Source organism: Bos indicus, chromosome 22 (assembly GCF_029378745.1).
Source record: "Bos indicus isolate NIAB-ARS_2022 breed Sahiwal x Tharparkar chromosome 22, NIAB-ARS_B.indTharparkar_mat_pri_1.0, whole genome shotgun sequence".
In the NCBI taxonomy this organism is placed as follows: domain Eukaryota; kingdom Metazoa; phylum Chordata; class Mammalia; order Artiodactyla; family Bovidae; genus Bos; species Bos indicus.
The window spans coordinates 38,760,348-38,778,086 of NC_091781.1; the positions used below are offsets into that span (position 1 = coordinate 38,760,348).

Below are 17,739 nucleotides of genomic sequence, written 5' to 3' on the forward strand. Positions count from 1 at the left end.
CAAAGACAATTGGTTGAATGTCTCCTTTGAGTAAAGTAATAAGGAAATACTCACTATATACTCAGGTTAAACTACCCCCACAATATGACTTGGGTAGGAGGTGGTATAGATTGAAATAGAATTTTTTTTACTTGTCATATCCTCAGTGTTTTAAATTGAGGGGATCAGGGAAAGCTGTCATTTTTCTAATATTATTTAAGGACAGACAGTGGAAGATAGAGTATTTTTGAGTATTTTTTGATGGAGCTTTCAACCAAAAGAAAAACCAGAGAATATCTCTGGGTTATCTGGTGAAGATTTATCCATTAGAGTATATTTGCCAGAAAAAAAAAATTAAAAACAGAGGGGAAAAAAACCTGTACGACCCTGCAATCTCATTCAACCTGCCAGGTTGAATTTCTAGAAAGAGCTGGAGATTTTAATATCAGTTTCAGTTCCTGGAATTTCTGTCCAGGCTGTGGATAGTGATGCTGTATATGGTGGAGCCTCTGGATACCGTGTGCTCCAGACAGCTCCCGGCTCTAGGGGAGAGCTTCAAACTCCAGGGGAAGTGCTGGGGGTCCAGGCAGGGTGAAGTGGGCAGGGTATGCAGGGGTAGTCGAGATAGAGCCACTGTCTGAGAATTCCATGTTCACGTTCTCCTGTTTCTTTGCAGAAACCTGGGATGGACGTGGCCGATGCGTACGTGACTTTCGTCCGCCACTCTCAGGATGTCCTTCGTGATAAGGTCAATGAGGAGATGTATATAGAAAGGTTATTTGATGTAAGTAAATGCCTTCTCCTCCTTGAAGGCCAAGGAGGAGACCCTCCAAAATGTGACAAAATAAAGAGACAGGAGGATAAGTCACATTTTGAGAAAATGGATTGGTCCTGATGCAAACTTAATCTTTTCCTTCCCCTCCGCCTTAGGCTCTTATCTGTCCTGTGTCTGTCCCCAACCCTCCCTCGCGTGGCCGTGTCTCAGTCCCCACCTGTGTGATACATAGTGCGGCACACAGCCTCACACAAGCCGGCTCCTCCCTGCACGAAGCTTGTGAGGTGGCAGCTTCCTCTAACTGGCAAAGACCTTCCTGGGTCATGGTTCCCCTTCTTGCAACCCAGCCCTGCTTTAGGGAGATGCTCCCTGCCGTCTGGGAGACTGCGACTGGCCCCTCTCCTGAGGGTGGTTCACAGCTGTGGCATGCAGCTGTTGCAGGAAACGTAGCATCGTTATCACTTCAAAGATGATTGCGTTTCTGGAAGACTAGAAATCTTTAGCTAACCCTGGGTTTTGGCAAACACTTAATGTTAGTTACTTGTTCTTTTGCTGTTCTAAACCGGGGTGTCCCTTCCCCACCTCTCCCACCCCACCCACTTAAAAATTTGGAAAAAGAAGCAGGGGTATAAAGAGCAGTTACATCAGGCTGCCAGACCTGGCTTGAAGTTCAGAGAACACATTTCTGAGGGGTACTAGTTATCAAGTAAACTTACTTCCACTGTGACTACATCTGCACTCTCAAAGCAAACTACTGAGGTCAAAAGCAAAAAATAAAAAGGAATCTGCTTCGGTCTCAAATTTTCTGCCTCTTTCAGGCCAAAGCAGATGGGGCTGCCTGATTTAGCCAGATATTTTGTTTCAAGTTCCCACCGAATTTGCCAGTGTAGACCCGGCCAGAGTGCATGGAAGCCGGCGTTACTTGTCTCCGTGTGGCTCTAATTGTACAGCCTGCTCCTGTCTTGTGAAGCGTGAGCTCCTCCTGTCCAGGTTTCCGTATTTTGAGTGCCAGCTCGAACATTAATGTTTTGGTCTACTATGGAATCCGTGTTTCTGTATTTTTTCTGCGATTGTGTTCAGCAATTTACATCGAGTTTGTGTGTGTGTGTGTGCGTGTTTTTGTTCCATGGCTAAGTGAGCTCATTGTTGGCACCGCTTAAGAATCTGCAGCTCCTGACTTTTCTGCGCTTTGTCTTCCAGCTCATTTGCTTTCCTCGTGTGTTGAAAAGGCTCCTGTCTTTTTTTTTTTTTCTCATTTCTAATCATCCCCTTTCTGTGTTCAATATCGCTCTTTCTTCTGCATCACCTTTTTTCGAGAAAACCCTTCTTACTTTTTAATTCCCACCCGTCCTCTCTCAGATTAAAATGGAACTTATCTCTCATGTCAAATGTTTTATCACATTGTATCAAGTGGCATGAATTAGAATCAAATAATCTTCCTGTGTACATCTTCTAGCATGGCCCACATCCACTGAGAATGCCTCATACATGCATAAAGCTCACTGGCGGGTCCTCTCCCTTCTCTGCATGCGTGCCTTTATGAAAGTACCAAGCCCGGAGTGTCTGGGGCCCGATCACCCAGCCAATAGGCATTGAAAACAGTCAGGCAGCACCCTTGGGTCTGCGTTTTGGAGTGTGGACTCTCTGCCCATCTCCGCTGAATGAAATTCCAAGCCACAAATGTTCAGGAAGCCTGTGGGGTTGTTCTTTTCAATGCCTAGGTTGCCTTTTTTTTTCTTTTCTTTGATCAGTATCTTCTAATTCTCAGTTTTGTGTGGCTCTCGTGTGCGTGTTTCTGTGTGAGTGTGTGTGTGAATAACCCAGTGCTCTCCAAAACTTTCAGATATCTAGTACTGAATTTCATGTTGAATCCACAGTTTAGCCTATTATTTCATTGACAAATAACCCACTTTTTCCTCCTGATTTTTTTTTTTAATTAGACATCGTGCACGGTGGGGAAAAAATGTTTTTAAGGTGGCTTTGTCAAAGGCAGCAAGGCAGATTGTCCTTTTCTGGGGCTTTTTTAAAGGGAAAGTACAACTGGATCTTGATTTTAAAAGTACGGTTGTAGCTTTGGCCAGCACAGATGGTAAACTGGACTTGCCCAACTGTTGAAGAACAGAGGTAAATTCAAGCCCTCTGGTCATTGGTGTGAATTAGTAATGAAAAGAAACAATACACAGAGTATGTTTCTTGGGATGCAAATTATGTTTAGAGTTATTCAAAAATTCACAAGTATGTCAAATCCCTTGTGGAATTACAAACTGACCAGCACAAAATGGCATCAGTAATATTATCAAAATCCCCACAATTTAATCTCCCGTTGTCCTAATTCTGTTTTTCCAAAGGAATCTTAATTGCACTTCCCTGAATATCAGAGTTTAAAACTTAACCATTACAATCATTCACTGAACATCACTCCCACCCCTGTGGAAAAAAATTTTTCAGCAGTTTTATTTCAAGATAGCAAATTTCTGTGCCATTTACTTCCTTACTTCCCAAATAACCTGCTCCCCTAATTTACAGAATATTGGTGCTAGGCAACCTAACTGATGTCGTGCAGGAAAAGTTCTTGAATCTGTCATGATTTTAAAACATTTGTCATTCGATAAAACCCAGAGCTTCTCAAGAAGCTTCATTACTATGCAGCCCCAGTAATTTAATTCAGTACTTACTGTTTTTCTATAATCTAGCAGCAAAACATCAGATTACCAACATGTTTGATTATCTTCGGCTTCTGTTTCCTCAAGTAGGATGTTTATTTCTTTACATATATGCTCTGGAAGGCCCTCATTGTCTACTAAGCTACACAAGGGAATCGGAATATTGAGGCAAAAAGGGTGTCTGTAAAACCTCCATTTCTTGCTACAGTGGACTTACCCTTTCAACTTCATTCTTAATGATAGTGGTCCTGGGGCGGGTTTCTAAACAATTGGCAGAAAGCTACTGAGAAAAACTTGTTGATCTGAGAGGTGTCTCTTCCAAATTGTTGCATTTTGATAAATGGCAAAAATGAATAATAGAACATTAGCATTTTGAATGAGGAAAATATGTATCTCCGAGATTGTTTGCTGTTTGGAGGTTGTTGATTTTGATTATTGTGTCATTCTCTGTTTTTTAGTTCCTGCTGGCATCTGTCATTCCAAGGAGTGTTCTCAGAGTTCCCGTTGTATTTTTAACGGTGTTTCAAAGTCTCAGTTTGATTTACCTGGGAAGTCCTTTAAGTTCTTATTATTCAGGATTATTTTCATTCTTTTTTTTTTTTTTTTCGTCTCTGAGGGTACCTTGTGGAAGAGTCTGGATGGCTTTAGTGTGTATCTGTTCCTGAGAATGTTTAGACTAATACCCAGTCATTTAACGAGTGCATCTTCCGTTTTACCCAAGCACCGATCTCCGCGTTCTCTCTCTCTGTCTCTGTCTGAGCTGGGGTTTTTCTTTTCCTCGTCATTGTACTTCTGGCTGGAATTGGGTGTTTGTGGGAGATTATCGGCATAGCATTTGGGGCTCTATATTTAATGTTCTGCATTTTTATCTATTTTATTATGTAACTTAAGAACAGCTTTCCAAATTCATCTTCGCCAAAATTTTTTTTTTAAACAGGCATTTTCTAGGTTGATTGAAGAAATACAGTCAAGCATAATATTGTCTCACCAAGTCTTTTCAATGCAGTGGAAGTTTCCCTGTTTATTAATCACTGATTCATATAGTCCTCCTATAAAATGCTAACAAACCTTTTTAGTCATGCACACACACACACACACAAAAACACTAATCGGTTCAAAATTAAGTGCTGACAGGAGAAGAATCCTCAAACTGTTTTTCTTGGTGTTTCAGACATGTAGCTATACATTTTTTCATCTGCATGTTTGTAATTTTTTTTTTTTTTTGCTAAAAAAATAGTGATCCATTGTGAACCAGTTCTAATTGCTCAAAATAACAGTTTATAATATTTGGGAGGTGGGGGAAGATGCAGAGGTTTAGAGCAAGCAAATATGCTGATATGTACAATCATAGGGAATCTAAATTATATTGAAGATGCTGAATTCTGAAAAGAGAATTGATTACTGTCAGACTCAAGTGAGAGCTTGGCCTCTTTGAAAATTATTGCTGACTTTTAAAGAAAATATAAAACATGGAGATGAATAATCTCCATATTCCTGAAGCAGCAGCTTGAAAAGGAAAGCACAGCCAAGAAATAACTCGAAGACAGAGATTTAAAGCTTGAGTGTCCATTATTCATGCAGATAGCCTCCCCCCACCTCCTCTGGTGATTAATTCACCATTTGCCCCGAAACAAAAACATGGTTTTGGAAATTAGAGATCAGATCATCAAGAGAAGCACCTAAGATTTCAAGGTCTAAACAAAAATTAATTTATTTTCTTTCCTCCTGTACTTCTTGAAGACACAGACTGAGAAGAAAATCGGGATTAAAAGAGATGTGCTTAGGGTGAATTCATCTGCTTAAACCTCACAGGCTCGGAGATGAGTGATTAAAAAGCCATCTCAGACTTGGATGGCATCCACGTTGGGGGTAACGCTGCATGCACACTGCCTTCCTCGGGCCCCCGTGTCACCGTGAACCAGGCCTAGGGAACACTGGACGGGAGATGATACGTGGATTATATAGGTCAATTATACACTTAATCTGCCTTCTGGAGGATTAAGTATTTGCAGATTGACTCTGCATTTGGCTTCTCCGTGGCAGTTATCAGATCAGGAAAGGGCCCCCTCACCACACCGCCTCCTAAGTACTTAATCAGGCAGCGCAGTCAGGTTCGTTTGGGGCCGCCGCCCCGTATTCTCTGCTTTTCACAGATTTTAATTTGCTGTTCCATTATCAAATCATGTATTTGTCCACTTTATGTGTCAGCCCAGTAATTGAGTGTGAATATGTCCCTTTAAAGGGGTAATTTGAAAACTGAAACCCCTGCCTATTAAAATATATTTGCTGTATTTATTTATATAAGATGCCACAGATAACCTGATTAAATTACAAAAGCACAACCTAAGTGAACATGTATCAATCAAAGTAGGAGCCATTCTGCTCCTGGAGGAAGGAAGTGTACAGAAGACCAGGCAGCAAGAGAAACATTATGTTCTTAGGTGATATCTGTCAGGTGTGTGGCCAGCTATGCCGCAGAGGGAAGTTACCTCCAAAAGAACAAAAGTGGGGAGAAGCATACAAGATTCACTAATAGAATAGGTTGTGGTTCTAAGGGCTGATTAAAGAAAATCAAGGCATATGGCGTTCAAGACATTGAGACAGTGAGTTATCTCCGCTAGAAGCAAGAAGCCGGCTTGGCTGCCCCTTCATGGGAGTTCTTGGGTAGTGAGCCTGGGCCTGTCTTCTGGAGCCTTCAGAATTCACCCTTGATCCTTACAACCTGGGTGACCATGAACAAGGTACTTAATCTCTCAGAGTTTCAGCTGATTCATCTGTGTAAGAGATGATAATAAGCAGAAGAACCTTCTTGTGGAGTGGTTTGAGGGTAAAGCACCGGGCACTCCTGCCAGCATCAGGCTCAGGAAGTGTTTGGTAAGTGTCAGCCGCCACCACCACCATTATCACATCATCATCATCCCTGAAGAGGAAAGGCTTTTCCCAGGCATCTTTTTTTCTTGTTAAACAAAACCCCACATCCGTGTGAAGGTGCTGTAAGAATCGTGCCGTCACTTGCAGGCATTAACTCCAAACTTCCTTAGAATTACAGGATGTAGAGTCGCCTGGTACCTTTGGTAACATAGTTCTGAAGCAGGTAGAAGAATGGTGATCAGGGCTGGGGCTTTGACATAAGCCAGACAGGAGAAGGGGTTCTGTTTTTGCCACTTCTTAGCTATTTAACTTCGGGTTGACTAGTTAACCTCTCTGAGCCTCAGTTTTCTCACCTATGAAGAAACTGACTTCTTAACAGTTGTTTTGCGGACTGAAGAACATAATGAATATAGACTGGCATAGTTAAAAATTTGACAAGTCTTTTATCATCATCACATCTCATAGAACTATCTGTTCATTCCATTGACTCTGAAATGGCCTAGCCCTACCCCCTAAACAAAGCAACAGTATGTTGGCAAATAACTTGTAATTGACCTTCTGACTGGGGAAGGGAAGGATAGGAAGGAGTGACTATACCTTTTATTATTACAGAGGAAACAAATGTACATTTTAGACATTTAGGGAATACAGCTAAGCAAAAATAAAATGTTACATGTCCAGCAGGCAGTGTTTATTCTTTGATTCTTTTTCTGTTTATGTATATGATATACTTTTAACCAAAGTAAGTGAGGAAAAATTGCTATTTTTAAGTTGGTGGTCTTGATTTTCAGTGTCAGTAAGTGTTCATCTAATTCACTGTCCATATTCAGAATTTCCCACTTGTCCCCAAAATATTCTTTATAGTTGGTGTGTGCAACCCAGGCTGTGATTCAGGGCCACACGTTGTTTCTGGTGGAGATGCACGTTCAATTTCTTTTTTACCAGTACTGGCCCTTTTTTCATGATCCTGACTTAAAGGGACCGTCATGCCAATTGTTCTGCAGACTGGAGGAGTTTATTACTATCTAAACATAGAACTAATTTAAGGAGAAAAAAATATATATCTAGCTGAATTCAACCAAGTAGCTCTTTTGGACATAATTAGTAACTCAGCATAATTCAACCAGGGTTTTTTTTTTTTTTTTTTTTTTTTTAAAGCTGTTCTCTGTATGTAAGGAAAATTTCTGAAGCTAGTTTTAAAATAAAGAAAAAGCTAAACCGCAAGGACTTCACAGAGGTCAGGAACAAGTTGCCCACATGAAGAGCTATGGTGATTTTATTTCCTGCACTAAGGCACAGGTATCTGAGCTGAAGAAGGAAATCTGAGGTCCCAGTTCAGTGTTCCTCATCTCACTGTAACTGCTTTGGTGAAATCTTGGACTGGGTACTTAGACTGGCCTCCCCCACTCCCCACCTCACATCGTTTGTAAGGGTTCTTTGTTAATTCTGCTAGGATTTTCTCTGAGGTTATCAATCTGAAATTAAGCCCTTCAAATCAGTCTGAAGCTGAGCTTTTCAATACTCCTCAGATCCAGCTTTAATTGAACTATGACCTCAACCTCATCATCCTCAGTGATGAGGCTAAAGAGTGTTTTCTCCAGGCTCCTAGGGTATCCTTGAGAATCTGTGTGATTATATATACTTGAACAGGAAAACAGATCCAAAATGAATCAGGAAATATAGGAAAGGAAAGATTACTAATTTTTTTTTTCCACCTGATCATGAATCCCAAAGTAAACTCTGGCAGTTCAGGCATGTCCTGGGCCAAGTATCATTTCCCAAGTAGAATGTGGAAACAGAACACAGAGTCAGAGGGAATTGAAAAGTGGAAAACCTGTCCATCTACCTTGATTTGTAACATTATAAGGAATATAAAATACAAACACACACACACACATATGATTAGGGTTTGAGTTCTTGCAGTGAACCTCAGACTTGGGACCATTGCAAGCTGGAATTAGAAAACAGTTCACTTTCATGACTTTTATCCAGTGCTCCTTAAAGACCCAGTGTCTTCATGACTTCCCTGGTTCCCATCATGTAAATCTGCTTTTAGCAGATGTGCTATTTGCTCCACTGTTAAGGTGAAGAAAACTTAGTTCTGGCCTTGTTGGAATATTGGCAGTTTTATTCAGATATTAAGCCCAAAGAGTAAGGCATGAATAATGGTGATCTTTGACATGATGGAAAGCAAGCTCTACTAGAATGGGAGGGGGTGGAAAGAAGAATGTTTTCATGCCTCTGATGCCCTATGGCAGTGAATCTTATTTTCAAATACATATCCTTCAAAATAACTAGTAAAGGATAGCAGTTATTTTGCATTTCGAGTCTTAGGTATAGAAACACATGTCTGTTCCACAGGCTTCTTTCCATGCCTGAGGTTTCAACAGTAGTGCATGCAGAAAAGATAAGGAGGCATTAATAGATTTGGATTATTTGGATTAATTGTATCAAATGGGCTGTTACTATCCAAAAGGAAGTATTTATTTTTTGTTAGCATTATTCTTACAGATTTATATTTCAGGGCCATGTCTTCAAGTAGTTCTTTCTGATCTAGATGTTGTCTCTGAAGCCATTCATAGAAATAGATTTCGTTTACTTTCAGGCAAACCTGACATAAAACCAGTCTTGGATTTTTTCTGGAGCTTGCGCCTACCAAAGAGTTTTGCTAAGTATCTTTATCAGAACAGCTTTCTGTGTTCCAAGAGACATTTGGTGAATACAGTCAATTTGTTTTCTTTTCCAGCGGAGAATGTTCCAATAGTCATTCTAAGAAGCCAAGCTGATTGCTCTGTTACATTAAGGTCACAGTATCCTTGCTAACATGACCCACACAATTTCTTTTGTGTCTTAGAAAAGGTTTGTTTTTTTCTTATGGCAGACTTAGGGCATGGAGGCAGTAAGTGACAGACTCACACGTGTACATGCACGCACACACACACACACCATACATACAGGCACACACACAGTAGCCAAGGCACATTTTGTGGAACAAATATTATCACATTGAGTTTCAAGATACAAGATGTACTAAATCCCCAAATACTTCCCTTCTTGCAGTGCTCTGTAGAGGTTACTATCATAAAATTTCACTGTCTCTTGATGTGTAAGTCATAATCGCTTGCCCTAAAATTTTTTAATGAATGGATTTTAAATATCATCTAGGTTCTTATTATTCAAAGTGTGGTTCTATGGACCATCAGCATCTGTCTCCTCTGGGAGTACAGAATTGCAGCCCAACCCCAGTTGAATCGGATCTGAATCTACATTTTAACAAGATCCTCTGTTGATTTAACGTTTGAGAAGTACCGGGTAAGATCAGTGACTGTCTTATGTGCCTATCACTCACAATAGGAAGCACATTTTATATTACAACCCAGTATGTATTTATGCATACACACACAACAACAAAAGCTTATGAAACAGTTTTCACCCTCTGTGGGGTGCAGTGTGATATCTTCTTTTTCGTCTTTCAGAAGTCTTGATGGTAACCAATGAAATGATTTTATTGTATGATTTGTAGCTTGTAAGAGGTCCTTAGAGAGCAGAGGTTCTCACTTTCGGCACTACTGACTTTTCAAGCCAGATAGTTCTTGGTTGTGGGTGTGCTGGCCTGTGTACTGAAGGATGCTGAGCAGCCTCCCTGGCTTCTACCCCCCAGATGCCAGGGGAGACCCCTTCTCAACTGTAATGACCCAACCTCTAGACATTTCCAGAAGTACCCTGGGAGCAGGGGGGATACCAAAATCACTCCTGTTTGAGAACCACTGATCTGGCTGATCCAGAGGTTAATGCTCCACGTAAACAAGGGAGCCTTACGTCTCCAGTGTCGTGTGCCCCTCTGCCACCACCGTCGCACACATTTGAGAAGTATGTGTAGCATCAGCAACAAAGAGTCCACACTTGTCAACCCCAGACGTGACATGGAGGCTCTGCCTGTCTTGGAAGTGGATTATATCTGGGGGGCTTCGTGCAGTGATAGGACAAGCTTGTGAGACATCCAGGACTCCCCACCTCCCTCACCAGTCTCCCAGGAGGAGTCACTCAAAACCAGGGGAGGGATCCAGAGCAGCAAGTTAGGTCAGCAGTACAGATTCCCACTTTGACCTCCCTCAATTGCTTTGCTTTTTATAATTTCATCAGGACCTTGGTTAAAAAAAAATTTTTTTTTTTTTGCTTCTACTAGGTGGCTACAAGTTATTTTTGTGTGTCCAAAAACCTGAAAAGAAGGCTCAACTTGAATACTTCATTCATCCTAAATTCCCAGTTTAGAAGAGAACAGTTAACAGCCTCCTGTTCTGTTAAACTCCTGCTGAGTTGACTAAAAATCCAGTTAATGGAGTCTAGCAATTTGCCACCAGTATGAATATTCCTGTATCAGAAGGCTTATAATGATGGTGCTGCTTGCCACACTGGGTCACCTTGACTGCCTTTGGCAGAATTTTTCACCCTAACCATCCCTGGACTAATTAATGCCCATTATACCAACAAATCTCCAGGTCTTGCCCAGGATGGGGTTATTATTAATTACCAGATCTTCATGCCATCCAGAATATAAAAGACCCTATCATATTTTGTGTAAAAAATTTTTTTTGGCAAAGAACAAATAATATGTAAACCAAGTTAAATTTATGAGTTCTCCAGTACAATTCTCTAAGTCAGTAGGGTTTTTCTCCCCCATTTGGCTTAAAAAAATTTTTTTCTACAATTTTTAAAGGTTACTTTCCATTTACATTTATTACAAAACATTGGTTGTTTTCTCCATGTTATACAATACATCCTTGAGCCTGTTTTACACCTTTTTTAAGGAAGAGAACTATCACCTCCTTTTATTCAAAAAGTTCATTGTTTGGCCTAGGGATCCATTCTGTTAAAGAGAAGAGACCCAGCTATCAGGTACCTCACCGATTTGGGGAGTACTAGACCAGTGCTTTTTTCACCCAGAGGTGGTTTCACCTCCCAGAAACCATTCAACAATGACTGGAGACATTTCCAGTTGTCACAGATAGAAAGGTGCTGTTAGCATCTAGTGAGTAGAAACCAGGAAGGCTGCAGTGGACAGCCCCACAACAAGGAATTATCTAGCTCAAAATGTCGATAATTTAAAAATCCTTTGTCTGTAATGATATGGGCTGTTTAACTTTAAATGGTGGTAAAAAAATCATCCAATTATCTTCAGATCATTTTCTCACCAAGGGATTCCGATTTCTGTCTCTAAAGAATACTCAACTTCAGAGATTTATCAGAAACTAGTCTCCAAAATCCTTTTGACAAGCTTCATCCAAAGACATCTTTTTAGGGTCTCAAAAATAAAAACCAAAGAATCTTTAACACCTGCCTTTCTCATCTTGAACTTAACACTTATCCATGAGTGGTTCCCATGAAACTTCAGTACTTCAGTAAACCTCCAATCTTGTCAGTTAAATGAATCACCACACCTTCCTTTTACTAAAAAGTGTCCTTTCAAGTTTTTAAGGAACTAACTTCTTTATGTCAAGCAGACACGAAGAGCATAGGCTTTGTAGTAAGATAGCCCCAAGGTCAGTTTTGGGGTCTACGACTGCTTACCTGTTGTGTGACTTTGAGTAACCTCGATTTCCCCCTCTAAAAATAGGGATAAAAACAGTACCTACCTCTTTGGCTTAGAACAACTAAATGAGGCAATGAGTAAACCATATGATGCTTGGCGCATTAGAATCACTCCACAGATGCCCCTTCTTGTTGCTGTCTCCATCAATAGTGGTAGTACCATGAAGACCAACAGGAAGTCTTGCCTAACGCTAAAACAAGCTTTGCAACAACGAAAAGTAATGATACATTCCTTGTCAACAGGAATTTGAAAAACCAGAGATGAAATAGTCAGAGAATAGAATAGTAAGTAACAAAGAACCCAGTTGTGCTACAGGATCTCTAAAGAAAAAAATTTTTTTCTAATTGAAGTATAGTTGATTTACAATATTATGTCAGTTTTCTGTGTCAGCAAAGTGATGGAGTTATATAAAGAGAGAATTTTCAGATTCTTTTCCATTCTGGTGTATTGTAAAATATTGAATATAATTCCCAGTGCTATAAGTAGGATTGTGTTCATCTATTTTATATATAGTAGTTTGTATCTGCTAATCCCCAAATCCTAATTTATCCCTCCCCCACTCCATTTCCCCTTTGGTAACCAAAAGTTTGTTTTCTATGTCTCTGAGTCTGCTTATATTATCTAAGTTCATTTGTATCATATTTTAGACTCCACACATAAGTAATACCATATAATACATATGTTTCTCTGACCTACTTCACTTAGTATGAGAATCTCTAGGTCCATCTAATCCATGATATTGTATGATTTCATTCTTTTTTATGGATGAGTAATATTCATACACACAGACACACACACACACACACACACACACACACACACCACATCTTCTTTATCCCTTCATCTGTCAATAGACTCTTAGGTTGCTTCCATGTCCTGGCTATTGTGAAGAATACTGCTACGAACATTGGGGTGCATGTATCTTTTCAAATCAGAGTTTTTTCCAGATATACTCCCAGAAGTGGCATTTCTGGATCATATGATAGCTCTACTTTTAGTTTTTTAAGGAATCTCCAACCGTTTTCCATAGTGGCTGTACCAGTTTACATTCCCACCAACAGTGTAGGAGGGTTCCCTTAAGAAAATCTGCTTTAAACTAGAGCAAAGTCATGTAGGAGGGAGCCTCAGAGATTAGTACCCCAGAGGAGCCAGCTTGGGCAGGTTGGGTTTGGGGAAGAGAAAGAGATAGGATTCTGTGGTCAGGCGCTATACAGGGAGACAGTATTGCTTCTTCTGGGAGCATCCCTGACTCACCACCACCGTAGCTTCATCAGCCTTGGCAGGACTTCTGTTTGGAGATGTCCTTTCAGAACTTAAGTGATAGCTTCACCCAGGTTATGATGACTCCAGTCTAGGCTTCTGGATATTTGCCACGTAGGCATCAGCTGCTCCATCATCTTAAGGGCTAAATTCTTTTTACATTAATAGGTACTGTTTTGTCATTACTATGTGCTTGTTAACCAGGGGTGTACATAAGAATTACTTACATATTTTTGTGAGCCACAGTTCTCTCATATGTTTTTAGCTTTACCTAAAGTCCTTTTTCTGTTCCAGGATCCTGTTGATCATATCTCATTATATGCAGTTGTGTGTCATGTTAGGCTCCTCTTTGAATCACATGAAATTTTAAGGAATGTTGGTCAGATATATAGGATACCCCTCTGTTAATTATCTGATTTTTTGAATCATATTTAGACGGGGCTTTAGAATTTGGAAGTTTTATATATATTTTTTTTTTTTTAATGTATTCATTCCAGCTGTATGCCACAGATTCTGAGTCAGTAGGTGTAAGATAAAGCTCAAGCATCTGTTTTTTTAAACAAGTCCAAGGGTTCAGCCCGATCATGAATCACTGGCTTAGAGCAGTATTTTCTGCACTGTGGATCATTTTGCCCACCCAAAGTTTATTTGGAAACGATTTGGAGACGTTTTTGACAGTCACAGCTCTAGGGTCGGGGGAGGAGTGCTATTAAGATCTGATGGTAGATGGTCAACATGACGCTGCCCAGGACAGTCCCCACAGCAGAGTTATCTGGCCCCAAATTTCAACACTAGTAAGGTTGATAAGTCCTGATTTAGTCAAAAAGACATGTTTAGTTCTATTATTTCTAGTAATAACCTTTCCATCTTGTGGCCAACAGAACTACTTTATAACCTTTCTATTTTTATATATATAGCAAGCATACAAAGAGATAGGAGAAGGTACTATTATTTCCATTTTTAAGATAGGAACCTAAGGTCCAAAAAGAGCTTGCCCAAGACCCCCAAGTCCCAGGGACCCCATCTCTTGAAACCTGTGGCTTTCCCACCGCTGCCACCCTCCACCACCACCACACTGAGAGCAGCAGTGTTATCTCTCTTACTCACCATTGCATCCATGAACTCTCAGTAACTGTGTGTTGAATAGGTATTGGTGAATCCCTAGCCTGTCTCATGGACCTTGTCAAAGATTTTTTTAAAGGATTTTGTAATTTCCAATTCTAACTCAAAATAGTAATTAAATCCTTTAAATGTCTCACTATGGATTTTTGCAACTGTCACCTTATTTTTTTGTTCAGAAGTATATATAGCATTCTGGTTAATTTAATGAGGAATGGATTGTTTTGGTCCATTTGGCTTTTCAGCTTTTCAGTTATTTTGAAGATTTATTAGAAAACCGTTTCTCTTTCAACCCCTACTTTGGATAGACTCTCTAAAATGTCTTAGGTCTATTTTCTGCCTTACTGAGCATTTTAAACCAAATGTAATTCTCTGGGTCAACATCTTTCAGGGCTCTGGTTTTACCCTGCTTAACCCTAAGTGACGCTGTCCAGTCATGAAGGTGTAGAAAGAGTGAGTTATCCACTATTGCTAATAACTTCCCCAACTCCAAATACAGTGCTCCTCCTGTCATACCCCATGCCTTAGGAAGATGGGGCTGAAATGTTTATCAGCCCAAAATGCATTCTGAAAGCTGCTTTTATGAGTCAGTCCCAAAGAGGACTTGTGAAGGGAGGGAAGAGGATTGCTTTCTAGGTACAAACAGGGAGGAAGAGTCCCAATAATTGACAGGTTTAATAATAATGATAAAGTTTATTTAGTCTTTCTTTTAGGTATATCTCTTGACTGTTCATTGATGGTAACCACATCATCTCATTAAAAGTGTTATTTCTTGTAAGTCCTCTTCGCAGCCCTAGAAAGTAGATACCTAATGATCCCCACTTTATAGCTATTGAGGCTGATGAAAGCCAATATTGATGGGGTACCATGGAGAAGGAAATGGAAACCCACTCCAGTATTCTTGCCTCGAGAATCCCATGGATGGAGGAGCCTGGTGGGCTACAGTCCATGGGGTCACATAGAGTAGGACACGACTGAGCGACTTCACTCACTCACTCATCTATGTACCAGGGTACAGTTCTAGGAACTTAATGTAATCATTTGTGTAACTCTCATAACTTCCTTGTGAGGTGGGTTTTTACAGACAAAGAAGTTGAGTCACTGAGAGGTACATTGACTTCAGTAAATTCAGAAGCCAGGGAAGTGATCAGTCCTAGATCAAAGTCCTTTCTTTCCAATGCAAAGTAGACTCCTAACCATGATATCTTTCAGAAAAAAAACTGCAGTCTTCAAATATGTGCCCCCAAATTCCCATCCAGTTAGGGCTCTGCATCCCACATTCATGCACCACGCATGTAACAGTAATACAGTCGTTATTTCCTGCTTGCTACCACAGCAGTACTCAAGACAGAAATTGCAGTTGTGACCCCCTAGTAGAAAGTAGCTTATTAGTCACGGCTTGTCCACTAACAATGATGGGAGTTGCATAGCTAATCAGGCAGACTTTTTAATGAAAATTCAACCCAGTCTCTTCCTGAATGTGAGGATTTTGTCATCAAGCTGGAGTTCCACCTGTACCAGCAAATCTAGACCTAAAGGTGGGAGACCCCAGGAAGCTCTACTGTACCCACTTTAGGGTGAAACCCCATCCTCAGCGGAGAGGGACCGCAACACAGTGTGGAAGCTTGCATGCCATATGTGCTGCAAAAGCCACTTCTACCTAGGCTTTCAGCTTTCAGGCTATATTTCCCTCTGGGTGCTGTCTAAGATCCTTTATCCCATAAGAATCAAGTTTTGTGGTTTATTTGAGGCAAAGGGGATGATGGTAACACAATACCTTTACATCCCAGACAGTTGATAAATGGTTTAGGATAGCAGCTTAAGTTCCTTAAGCAAACCTTGACACAAGTGGTATAATTCAGCAACAATGCCCCAGAGTTCCTACGAGGCCCCATGGACTCCTTTAATCTGCCCACATAGCTGCGTTGTCAATGGCACTAAGTTTCACAGATCAGCAGGGCTTTACAGGAGGGGGAAAGTAATCCAGAATTACAGAATAACACGGTTATACAATCCATTCGTAACACACATGTAGTTGCAACTAAATCGTTATGTGGTCATTATCCAACAATGCCTAAGATGTCAGCAATGTGAAAGTTTGCGATCGGGTTTCACCAAAGTCCTTCCTTGACTTATTTCCAGCCGAAGATTATACTAAACAATCTGACGGTGATAAAAGAGGAAGGAAGAAAGGAAGGAAGGAAAGAGGGAGAGAGGGAGGGAAGAAGGAATTTGTGTGTGTGTGTGTGTGTGTGTGTGTGTGTGTGTGTGTAAGCCTTAAAGAGCTTACCAGATAGATTGTCAGCTGTCAGCCAACCCTTGAAAGTAGCAAATCCCTTGGCTACTACAAAGTTGTCTCTCCACATTGTTTCTAAAGAGTTTGTTTATTGAAAATATGTCTGCTTTGGGCATTCAGCTTCCTAAGTGAGTGCAGGCTCACAGTGGCAGCAAGGTCAGCAGTGGTACACTGTTCACTAAAGCTTGCTTCTGCCTATGGTTTCTGGAAGTCACCAGCTAGTGGTGACCACTGCCGGGGAGGACGTGGATGCAGACGTACTAGGGTTCTCTTAAAGGCACCCCACTTGGCTTACAGAGAACTAGAGACGTGAAGGCCTGATGGCCCGTGCTGGTGCACATTAGAAATAAATTTGGGCACTCGCCTTAAAGAACTCACGAACGACAAGATGCACAAAGACGAGTGATTCTGCGTTTAGCTCAGCTTTTGTGAGCCTGGCCAGGCAAGGGGGTTTCTTACAAGAAGTGTGTAAATAATGCAACCTGCTTTACAAAGGAAAACAGAATGAAATTAATCCAAGACATCCGTGGCGTGATACTATTTTCTGCCCTCAGCTTTTCTTTTTATAACTTGAGACACACAGCCTAACAGTCCAGCACAAACAATATCATGCTCAAAAAAAAAAAAAAAAAAAACCCAGACCCAGGGCATCCTTCAGTCCTTAGGATAGAACTTGGAATCCAGTCTTCAGCCTGTCACACAGTATTATTATTAAATCTATAATGTGATCACAGCCAAATCTTTGGCTTGGGCACAATCCCCCCATTCTCCCTCCTTTTGGGGGGAAAAGGGGGGAAGCATTGGGAGGGGCCAAGGAACCAAGCCAATCAAAGTTAAAATAAAGTCTCTTTCTAGCAAGACTACTGTCTATAACATGTTGTTCCTTATAGAAAGTGGGATATGGTGGCATTTGCTTGATTAACTTGCTCGACAAAAGTGACAGCTGCTGTGGGTGCCTGCGGATAAGCTGCACGGCGCAGTTCCGCCTTTGTACATCTGTCAGCAGAAAGGGAAGAATAAAGAGTGAAAAGAGACAAATTGGTCCCAAAAGACACTCCATTCAACTTAGGAGGTTTGCCCCATTCAGGCACTCGCTGTGCGCCTCAAGTACTGAGAGCTTATTCAATTTCATTCACTCTTTCGAATGAACCCACAAGTGTTTAATTTCTTATTCTGTCGCCTCAAA

At 40.8% G+C, this 17,739-nt stretch overlaps 1 protein-coding gene across 21 annotated transcripts in view; it reads left to right on the plus strand.

Annotated features, from left to right (window-relative positions):
* The window catches only part of CADPS (calcium dependent secretion activator), a 471,836-nt gene that overhangs the window by 432,790 nt on the left and 21,307 nt on the right, over window positions 1-17,739 (plus strand). For all 21 annotated transcript variants that reach the window (XM_070776392.1, XM_070776396.1, XM_070776397.1 and 18 more), the window contains one exon: window positions 656-763. In XM_070776392.1, the coding sequence (XP_070632493.1) occupies window positions 656-763 (108 nt within the window). The remainder of the gene's footprint in view (window positions 1-655; window positions 764-17,739) is intronic.